At 51.3% G+C, this 8,956-nt stretch overlaps 1 protein-coding gene across 1 annotated transcript; it reads right to left on the bottom strand.

Annotated features, from left to right (window-relative positions):
• LOC8067197 (2'-deoxymugineic-acid 2'-dioxygenase) lies at positions 2,540-4,293 on the bottom strand. The gene is made up of 4 exons (XM_002442164.2): positions 4,023-4,293; positions 3,662-3,912; positions 3,121-3,442; positions 2,540-2,993 (listed from the first exon to the last, which is right to left on the bottom strand). The coding sequence occupies exons 1-4, from the start codon at positions 4,218-4,220 to the stop codon at positions 2,739-2,741; spliced, it is 1,026 nt and encodes a 341-aa protein (XP_002442209.1). The 5' UTR covers positions 4,221-4,293; the 3' UTR covers positions 2,540-2,738.

Raw genomic sequence — 8,956 nt, 5'->3', positions numbered from 1 at the left:
AGGAGGTTTAATTCATTTTCGGCTTGAATTTGAGTATAGGAAAAGCCGTACTATAAAGAGGGACTCCAAGTTTGTTGATCAAATTGTGAACCAAAGGCTCAAAAGCTCATCAACATCCTCAGACCCAAGCCTAGCCAGCATATCTTTCTCTCTACTCTTTGGTGTTTTCAGGCTGGTTCAGGCAAGGGCGGCACTGCCGCCCTACCCTGTGACAGTTGGAGAGCTGGGTATAAATACCCATTCAGACCGTCTCAAACGGTAACATGCTCATCTTCCTCGCTCCCAACCGTTGCAAACAGACCAGAGCTCACCTCTCTCTCTCCCTCCATTGTTGCTCCTCAAGCCCCCAAGCCAATCCTTGTTTCTAACCATCAAAACTTGAGGGAAAAGGCAGCAAACTTCGATTGGAGAGCAGATCCATTGATTCCCAGCGTCAAAAAGAGCTTTTGGTTCACGTTTGGCCGGCAGCCTTGAGTTTGTTACTCTTGGAGCTTGCTCCTAGCCGGCTAGGCGTCGCCCTAGAGCTTGCCAACGTGTGTGGCAGCCAAAGGAAGGTTTGTAAGGTTACCCTTGCAGCTAATACATTCTTCACTCTTTGCAAGGGGTAAAATCCTTGCTTTGAGAACGAGGAGAAGGTAAGCCTGTGTGGCTAAGCCGGTCCTAGTGTGGGCGCCTCAACAACGTGGAGTAGGCCAAGCCTTGTTGTGGCAACAGCTGAACCACGGTAAAAATCGTGTGTCTTGTGTGCTTTCACTTGTGTATGAGTTTGTGTTAGGATTTGAGGTCGATTTACTTGGTGGGGAGGCTCCAGCACATTCTAGCTACATACTCGTGCTCTAACATCTTGCAGGAAGCTTGGAAATTTAGTCGATCTAAATTTCCCTGGGTAAACTTTGAATCAATTCAGTTAAGCTTCTTTTTGTTTTTCTGCTGAGGCCGGCAGTGTCGCCCTATGAGGGCCTCACTGCCGCCCTTGCCTGTGTGACTCATAAACTTTGCTGAAAAAGTTTGAACAGGCCTATTCACCCCCCCTCTAGGCCACCCCCTGTACGTCCAGAGATCCTACACGTACCCGCGGCTCCGGCGTGCGGGGTTGTCGGCCCCTGTGTCACCACCCGCCTGGCACGAGCTGGCGACCGCGAGGAGGCAGAGGTGTGGTGGCGGCGCTGTCCACGCCTCCTCTTGGGCGGGGAGGCATGGTGGCGAGGCCGTCTTGGAGCCCTCAGTCGTGCGGGCGCAACGCGAGCTCCTCCTGGTCCTTTGACCGAGAGCAGTATCATGTCGTAGCCAAAACCGGTAGACATGAACTCGAGGCTCCCGAACCAAATCACCGTGGAGCGCGGAATCGGTGAAACGAGAGTGGCCATCTAGAAAGTGGTGGGAAATCGGCGAAAAAACACGCAGGACCCCTACCTGGCGCGCCAACTGTCGGTGTTTTCCCCCCGGGGGTCACACCAACGAGTAAAACTAGTGCGTGCTCCCCTTCCCAGATGGTGATGCAAGAAAGACACAAAGATTTATCCTGGTTCGGGCAAGAGAAGGCCCTACGTCCAGCGGGGGGGAGAAGTTTCTATTATCTTGCACCTAAGTGAGGGGTGAATACAAGTGTGGTATGGATGGAGATGGAGTACGGTTGCTCTTCTACGTATGTCTTCTGTTCCATATCCGCTCCTGAGCTTCCCCTTTTATAGTTCCAAGGGGAGGCCTAGGTTATATGCATAGGCGACAGAGTAGGGGTCGATAGGGGTGTGGCGCGCTGACCTACTCGAGGCCTCCGTACCGGCGTGGCCTCGAACCGTCTTGTCTCGGTACCTTGTTGATGATTACGCGTGCCCCTGAATCCTGCTCCTGTGCGCCGTCCTGGACCGGTTTATCCGTCGCACGCTTGTACGTCGTGGTTGCAGTTGCGTCAGAGTGGTTGAGGTGCCGTCTCTCGTCATCCGACTCTTCTTCGGGAAGGAAACGTGCCTGCTCCAGGGTCAGGTGCCGCGCAAAGCCTTGCTGAACGGAGCGCTGACTTTGGGCGTCTCGAGGGGGTCCTGACGAGACGTTCCGACCACCTTACTGCGCCTGACCATACTCTGACTCGTTTGGTGGGCAAGGCTGCAAAAAGGAACGATTGGACGGATGCTTGTTCCCTATCACGCTTCCCGTGATTGTCAGGTTAGGTGAGAACGCGGCAGGCGCATTAAATGCCCTGGTTCCTGTGCCCGCATCAGGCGGCGGGCGGCGTCCTTGCACTCGAGGCCTTTCGATTCGTACGAGCCTGTTTCCGTATTCGACGGTCGCCGTTTGGTCGAGCCCCAGTCGATTCGCACGACGCTCTTTCCGTGTTTGAGGCTATGGACGTTGATAACTGTGCGTGCGACCGGGGGGCGTCGAGTCGGGGACCTCGATTTCGTACGGGTGCTTTCGTCATGTGCGTTAGTTAGGGTACCCCTTGCTGATACCCTCGACAAAACTATGCATTGAGACTGGCCTTAGACTTAAATATACTAATGATGTCAAATATGACCATCAACAAGTAGTAGAAGAATAATGAGATGGTAAATTTTATTCAGAACTTATTTATTAAACATTTTTGGTTCTTCATAGTGTAGAACATACAGACACGCGGCCACCGGAGGATGGTTTGTCTGCTAGTACATGGATCAAGAGCAACAAGATAAATAAAGCTGGTATTCCTTGCCTATGTCTGAGTGGGAACATGGCAACAAGGAATATAACAGACAAAATCATCATATCATGAAAGGTTTCATGCGTTCTTTGATAGCAGCATCAGGGTTTTCAAGGGATTTGTTGTAGATGCGCATGAAATCACGGAGCGTGACGGTGCGGTAGCGCGGGGGCTTGTTTTCACCGAGAAGCTCACCAGCGGGTCCAATGAGGCAATCTTCAGTGCCGTTTAAGGTTATCACCAGGGACGTCCTTGCTTGCACCGAGTTGGTTATCACGCGGTGCTCAACGCTCTTTATGATCCCGTTGGTCACGACCTAATTAACAGGTTAGTCAGAAACCAATGCAAGAGCAGGCTGATTAATCATGCATGTATTGTCGGAATAATAATGGAAAATTTTAATTTAGGGTACCAACAGAGCTAGAAGATATCTACTACTGTACCTCAAGATGCAGGCCAAAGTTGATGACAAAAGAATTGCGTATGGGCTTGACCATGATCCAGTCACCTTTGTAGAGAACTTGGAGGCCAGGCACCGAGCCGGAGAGGACAAGTGTGATGAGGTTCCTGTCGCAGTGCGGTGGCAGGCCAAGCGTCACGTCAGGCGTCGGGCACGGAGGGTACCGGATGACACTGAGAATCATATCGCCGGCACTCTGGTCGCCGTCGAAATAGTCAGAAGGGAGCCCCAGGCCCTCACAGAGCATGTGCAGCAGCTCCAACCCAAGTCCTCTCATCAGTGCAGTGTAGTTTTCATAAACATTGCTGTCGTACGTGCCGGGAGATTTGACCGATATACATATATAACAAATTAAATAGTCAGATCGACCAACAAAAATAGCAGCATCAGAAGCTAGCACGTGTCCTGAAATAAGTGAATATTACAGAGAAGAGAATAACTGATGAAGGTAACTAATACGCATGAGGAAATCTCTTGGAAAATAATTGAGTCCAGTAGCTTAGCTAGTCCTGATTATTTCTTACCGGAGCTCCTCGGGCTTTTCAGGCCATTCTTTCTTGCTGTCGCCGCCGGGGAAGGCGCGCGCAAGGCGGAGGCAGTCCATCCAGTACAACCTTTTGCTGGTCTTGTATGTGGAGCCGGAGAAGAGCCGGTTGGGTCTGTTTGTATCATCTGAGTAGAAATGCGCCTTGTCTGCCGCCGGCAACTGGAAGAACTCTTCACTCACTGCCTCCACGTCCTGTAACACCTGCTCCGGGACTCCATGGTTGATAACCTGCAGCACATTACTACTGAATAATTTGGCTCTGATTGATCGACATCGACTTACTTATTTGATGATGAGTACATATATATATATGCATGCATGTTTCTTCCACTACTAACCTGGAAGAAGCCAAACTCCTTGCCGGCGTCGAGGATAGCGCGGCGAAGCTCGCCGCGGCTACGGGACAGATCGATAAGGGGCAGGGTAATGTCAGTTGGGGTCGCCTTCGCCTGTGGGAGCTGCGGGACAGCATAGCTATCCGGGACCGGGAGCGATGCGTGGGAGGGGCCCGTCACGTGGAGCAAGTTGATCTCCATGGATGATTTGAGAAATTGAGAGATGCGGCGAATGGGAGTAGTAGCTAGGATGCACTATCTCTTGATGCTTGCTGCTTCAGCGCTATTTATAATTGGGTTTGCTGTGTGCAGCAGTACGACTGTAGCGTTGGGTAGCACGACGTAGATAACTTGCATCGAATGCATAGATTGGAAGCTAGTGTAGGATGATAGTATGTCATTTAGCGGCTAGATATGACGTGGATAGAGGTTGTTGTTGAGATTGGAAGCTAGTGAGTGATGACGTGGATATCTTGCTGTTGAGATTGAAAGATGGTGTATGTCGAGATGATGTGGCATGTACTTGAGGACAGATGACGTGGATGAGATTGAAAGCTTGTGAGGTTTGTTTCCATATGACAAAAAGACGTAGATTCAGATTCAAAGTTAGCTAGCTGGCAATGTAGTAGTGACATCTAATGGATGTCGACATGATGAATAGTTTGCGTGTGAAGATTCAAAGCCAGGTGGAATTTGTTTTATATGGTTAAAAGATTTGTTTGTAGTTAACTAACCACTAGTTGATAAAATCTGCTTGTTTGAGCCTCAAAGAAGGCTCACTCGGGGGAGGTTGTGCCACAACACGTAGCCCTGACCGTCAAGCGCCAGAACGGGAGGCTGTGCATCGAGAGGAGGTTGCGGTACCTTCGGCTACTCCCTACACTACAAGACGGTACATTGTGCACCCGGTGCCGCAGTAGAGGACTCATGCACCCGGTGCATAGTTCATAAACTAGAAACAAAACCGACCTTATACAATGTGTCCTCCTCAAAATATAAGGGGTTGCATAGCTTCCGAAGGGCTACTCAACTCAAGATGATTAATTAACCTAGAAAAAAAAAGGAGAAGGATGATTACTTTTTGGACATGGTGATCCTCCTCTCTCCACCAGAAGGGGAGATTTCAGGGACGAAGAGATTACTTCTCTGCTACTATTTGAAAACATTTTTCCGTGTTGGAGATATGCGCGCATGTGCTACACGCATGCAGGCATGACGTGTCTAGCTCTCGGCCTCTGTCGTCAGTCGCATGCATTGTATCTGCCTTTTGCCCTATCGCAGCGTGCTCTATGAGCAAAATAATGATAATATGTTGATAAAGATGAACAATTCCACCTTCAACGAGCTAAAAAGGACTGGGCGCAGCATGGTGACCGTAACACAAGATTCTTCCATCAAGCGATTATAAAAAGAACAAGAAAAAGACAGAATAACCTTTTTACAAAATCCAGACGGTACAGAATCCACTACTCATGATCAACTTGCTCATACTCTCTCCAACTACTTTCATGATATTTTTGCTGTCCAGGTCCCAACTAACCAAGTTCATGCAGCTCACTCTAGCAGGGCAGACCAGAACTATCCCCATTGCCGTAAGTGCCTGACAACTCCCACCTAAGTCAAGAACAAATAAGGTACGTTGACTCTATTCCCACTATGCAGGAATTACACTCAATTATCAAGAGTATGAGAAGCAATGTGTCTCCTGGTCCAGATGGACTTAATGCTGCATCCTACAAATCAGCCTGGCCCTGGATTGGCCAACACATTTATAAAATGGTACATGATTTCTACACTCAAGCTTTCCTCATTCCTAAGATTAATCAAACTTGTGCTCATTCCTAAAAAGGTGTAACCTATCATTCCTCAAGATTTTAGACCTATAAGTCTCTGCAATGTAGCCTATAAAATGATATCCAAAACTTTAGCTGAGAGACTCAAACCCCATCTTCCTCATCATATTGATAACTCCCAAACTCCTTTTGTTAAAGATAGACACATATCTACTGTGGGGGTATAAACCCCTATACCCTTACGGCTAGACTTGGGCCAGGAGACTTGGCCCATTACGAGACAAGCTCAAAGTTTGATCCGACAGCTTGGAGTTTCGCGCAAGGGAACAAGCCGTGAAGATCAAGCAGGATTCTAGTCGGTTAGAATAGGAATTGATATCGAACTATCTATGGCAATTGTAACCGACTAGGATTAGTTTCTAGATCTGTAACCTTGCCCTCCGGACTATATAAGGAGGGGCAAGGGACCCCCCTAGGGGGCGATGATTCTCTCAACACAATCCAATACAACCAGACGCAGGACGTAGGTATTACGCCAACTCGGCGGCCGAACCTGGATAAAAAGCTTGTCCGTGTCTTGCGTCACCATGGAGTTCGTAGTTTGCGCACCGTCTACCGATAAACTACTACCGTGGGTATATCCCAAGGTAGACTGCCGACTAGCTTTCGTCGACAGTGGCGCGCCAGGTAGGGGGTGTGCGTGCAACTTCTCCGGCGAACAAGATGGTCACGATCCCAGCTTCCGCGGCCGCGCCTGAAGGCCTCACGTTCACCGTCGGCCAGATCACGTGGACGACGCGCAGCGGCGGCCTCACGACCACGGTTTCAAAAGAAACTCAGATCCAATCTGAGAACACGTCGTCTCCGACCACTCGCGTGGCAGAACCGAGCGCCCGACCACTGCTCCCGCTCTACAAGGGAAAGAAGATCGACTGCTCGGACCTTCTCCAAGCGCTCGATCGCGCTGATTCCAAGCTACTTGAAGCCTCCCAACTAGTGGACGGAATCCTGCGTCAGCCTGATCAAGCTGCTCCAACGGATTTTTTCAAATCCCGTCGGCCAACTCGTGTCGTTACACACGAACGGCTGGGCACGTCTCTGACGATAACCTCAACTCCCTCAGGACGATCTGTCAAGCTCAAGAAGGGAGACTATCCTTGCGGCCTGAACAACTCGGCCTCTCTCTACTCGCGGCACATCCAATCCGTTTTCAGCAAAGCGGGTTGGTCGCCAAAAAGGAACGGTCGTCACTACGTCAACATGGTGACAGTCCAAGAACTACGGGACGGCCAGGCTTCCAGCACCAGCTCGAGCACCGGTTCCGTCCCCACCGAAGTTATAAACACCGAAGACGAGGACTACGACCTGGATTTGCCTTCACACCCTCCGGGTTTCCCTCGTTTTCCGGTATTTCCCCCCCCAGCGAGGAGATATTGTTTTCAACGTCAGCGCCGACGAGCCGGTCGTAGATGGAGAAACAGATGAGCAGAGGCAACTCCGCGAGCAGCGCAACGCCGATCGCGCCCGTCGACGCGCAGACGAGCAACAGCAAATTCCACCACATAATCTTAACGACGCTTTTGACATGGTCGGGGATCAGCCAGTCTACAAGACGCCAAGCGCTAACGTGGCTGTCGCCATGGCTAATCTAGACCGGCTCCCTGATACCCCTGAGTGCCAGGGAGTCCGGACCAGCATCCGAGCACACCTGATCGCCGCAATGGGACAGACAGCCACTCTGCTCAAGAGAGTCCAGGACGTCTCTTACACGGAAGCCACCTCCGACCAGACTAATCGTAGCCGGACCTCACCGCCTCCCAGCAGGCGTCACCGCAGCCGCTCTCCCGACAACCGTCGAAAAGATTCACGGCGTGACGATGGTGGTCGGGACACTGACGGTCACCGCGAGCAGAACCGCAGACGCGGTCAAGAAGTAAACCAGCACAGGGATCTCCGGCACAACATCCCTCCCAAAGATGCCCGGGACCGCATCAACAGGCGCGCCACAGAGAGAGCAGTCCACGAAAACCTGCGCCGTATCAAGTACGATGCAACGCACGGCCCCCCGGGCCTAAGACAGTTCTCCTCACACCTCCGCCAGGTCGTGTGGCCCCGCAATTTCAAGCTCGAAAAACTTAAAAAATACGATGGCAAGGAAAATCCAGAGAACTGGATCACTCTCTATGAAATCGCCGTCCGATCAGCAGCGGGAGATGAGCACGTCATGGCCAACTACTTCCCCGTAGTACTCGACCAGGCTGGTCATCAGTGGCTTCTTGGCTTGCCCGAGGACTCCTTCGACTCTTGGGAAGAGCTACGCCAGGCTTTCATTGACAACTTCATCGCCACATGCGAGCAGCCTGGAAACAAGTATGACCTCGAAAGGATAAGGGACAGGAAGAACGAACCTCTGCGCGATTACATCCGACGATTCTCGGATATGCGCCTTAAGATCCCGAAGATTTCCCACGACGAGGCCATCTCTGCCTTTATCAAGGGCCTGCGTTTCCATGAGGCGCTAAGGAACAAGTTGTTGCGTAAACGGCCAACAACGGTGGCGGAGCTCCTCGCCACAGCCAAAAATTACGCCGACGCCGACGACGCAGAAAAACTAATCCGAGACGATGCGAGAGGTCCCGACCAGCCTCCCTGGCGAGATGACGGTCGCGGTCGCTACGACAACAGGAACCACCGCCGCCCCGACAACCGCGATCACAGAGAAGGTTGGGATCGGCGACGCGACAACCGCGATGATTTCAGAGGAAAGCGCCCCCGCGACTACGACCACGAAGTAAATACGGTAAAGCGTCCCAACGGGCGGCGGGACTACCAAGAAGACTACAACAAAACGTTGAAGGGACCGTGCCAACTACATCCAAAGTCTAATCATACCATGGAAGAGTGCCGCGTCCTCAAAAGCATCTATACACGGCGGGCCGCCCAAGACAACTCCGCTAAGAAAAATGGCAAGCGAGACGGGCACGACCACGAAGACGAGGATGAAGACCAAGATAGGGACCTCCGACACCAATACGTCAGCCCCACTGACGTGGTCCACTCCATCTTCGGGGGCAAGGTCTCCATCGAATCTAAGCGAGAAAGAAAGCTTTTAAAGAGAGCCTGCCTCAACATAGACAGCACGGA

The sequence above is a fragment of the Sorghum bicolor genome, chromosome 8 (assembly GCF_000003195.3).
Source record: "Sorghum bicolor cultivar BTx623 chromosome 8, Sorghum_bicolor_NCBIv3, whole genome shotgun sequence".
NCBI classification, from domain to species: domain Eukaryota; kingdom Viridiplantae; phylum Streptophyta; class Magnoliopsida; order Poales; family Poaceae; genus Sorghum; species Sorghum bicolor.
This window is presented reverse-complemented; position numbering and strand designations above follow the sequence as displayed.

What these genes read in the sequence shown, in the direction of transcription:
- LOC8067197 (XM_002442164.2), bottom strand. Translation starts at nt 4,220, where the DNA reads ATGGAGATCAACTTGCTCCACGTGACGGGCCCCTCCCACGCATCGCTC. An exon ending in AGGAGTTTGGCTTCTTCCAG is followed by an intron (nt 3,913 to 4,022) that starts GTTAGTAGTGGA and finishes AATGTGCTGCAG; the next exon opens with GTTATCAACCATGGAGTCCC. An exon ending in GAAAAGCCCGAGGAGCTCCG is followed by an intron (nt 3,443 to 3,661) that starts GTAAGAAATAAT and finishes CACGTACGACAG; the next exon opens with CAATGTTTATGAAAACTACA.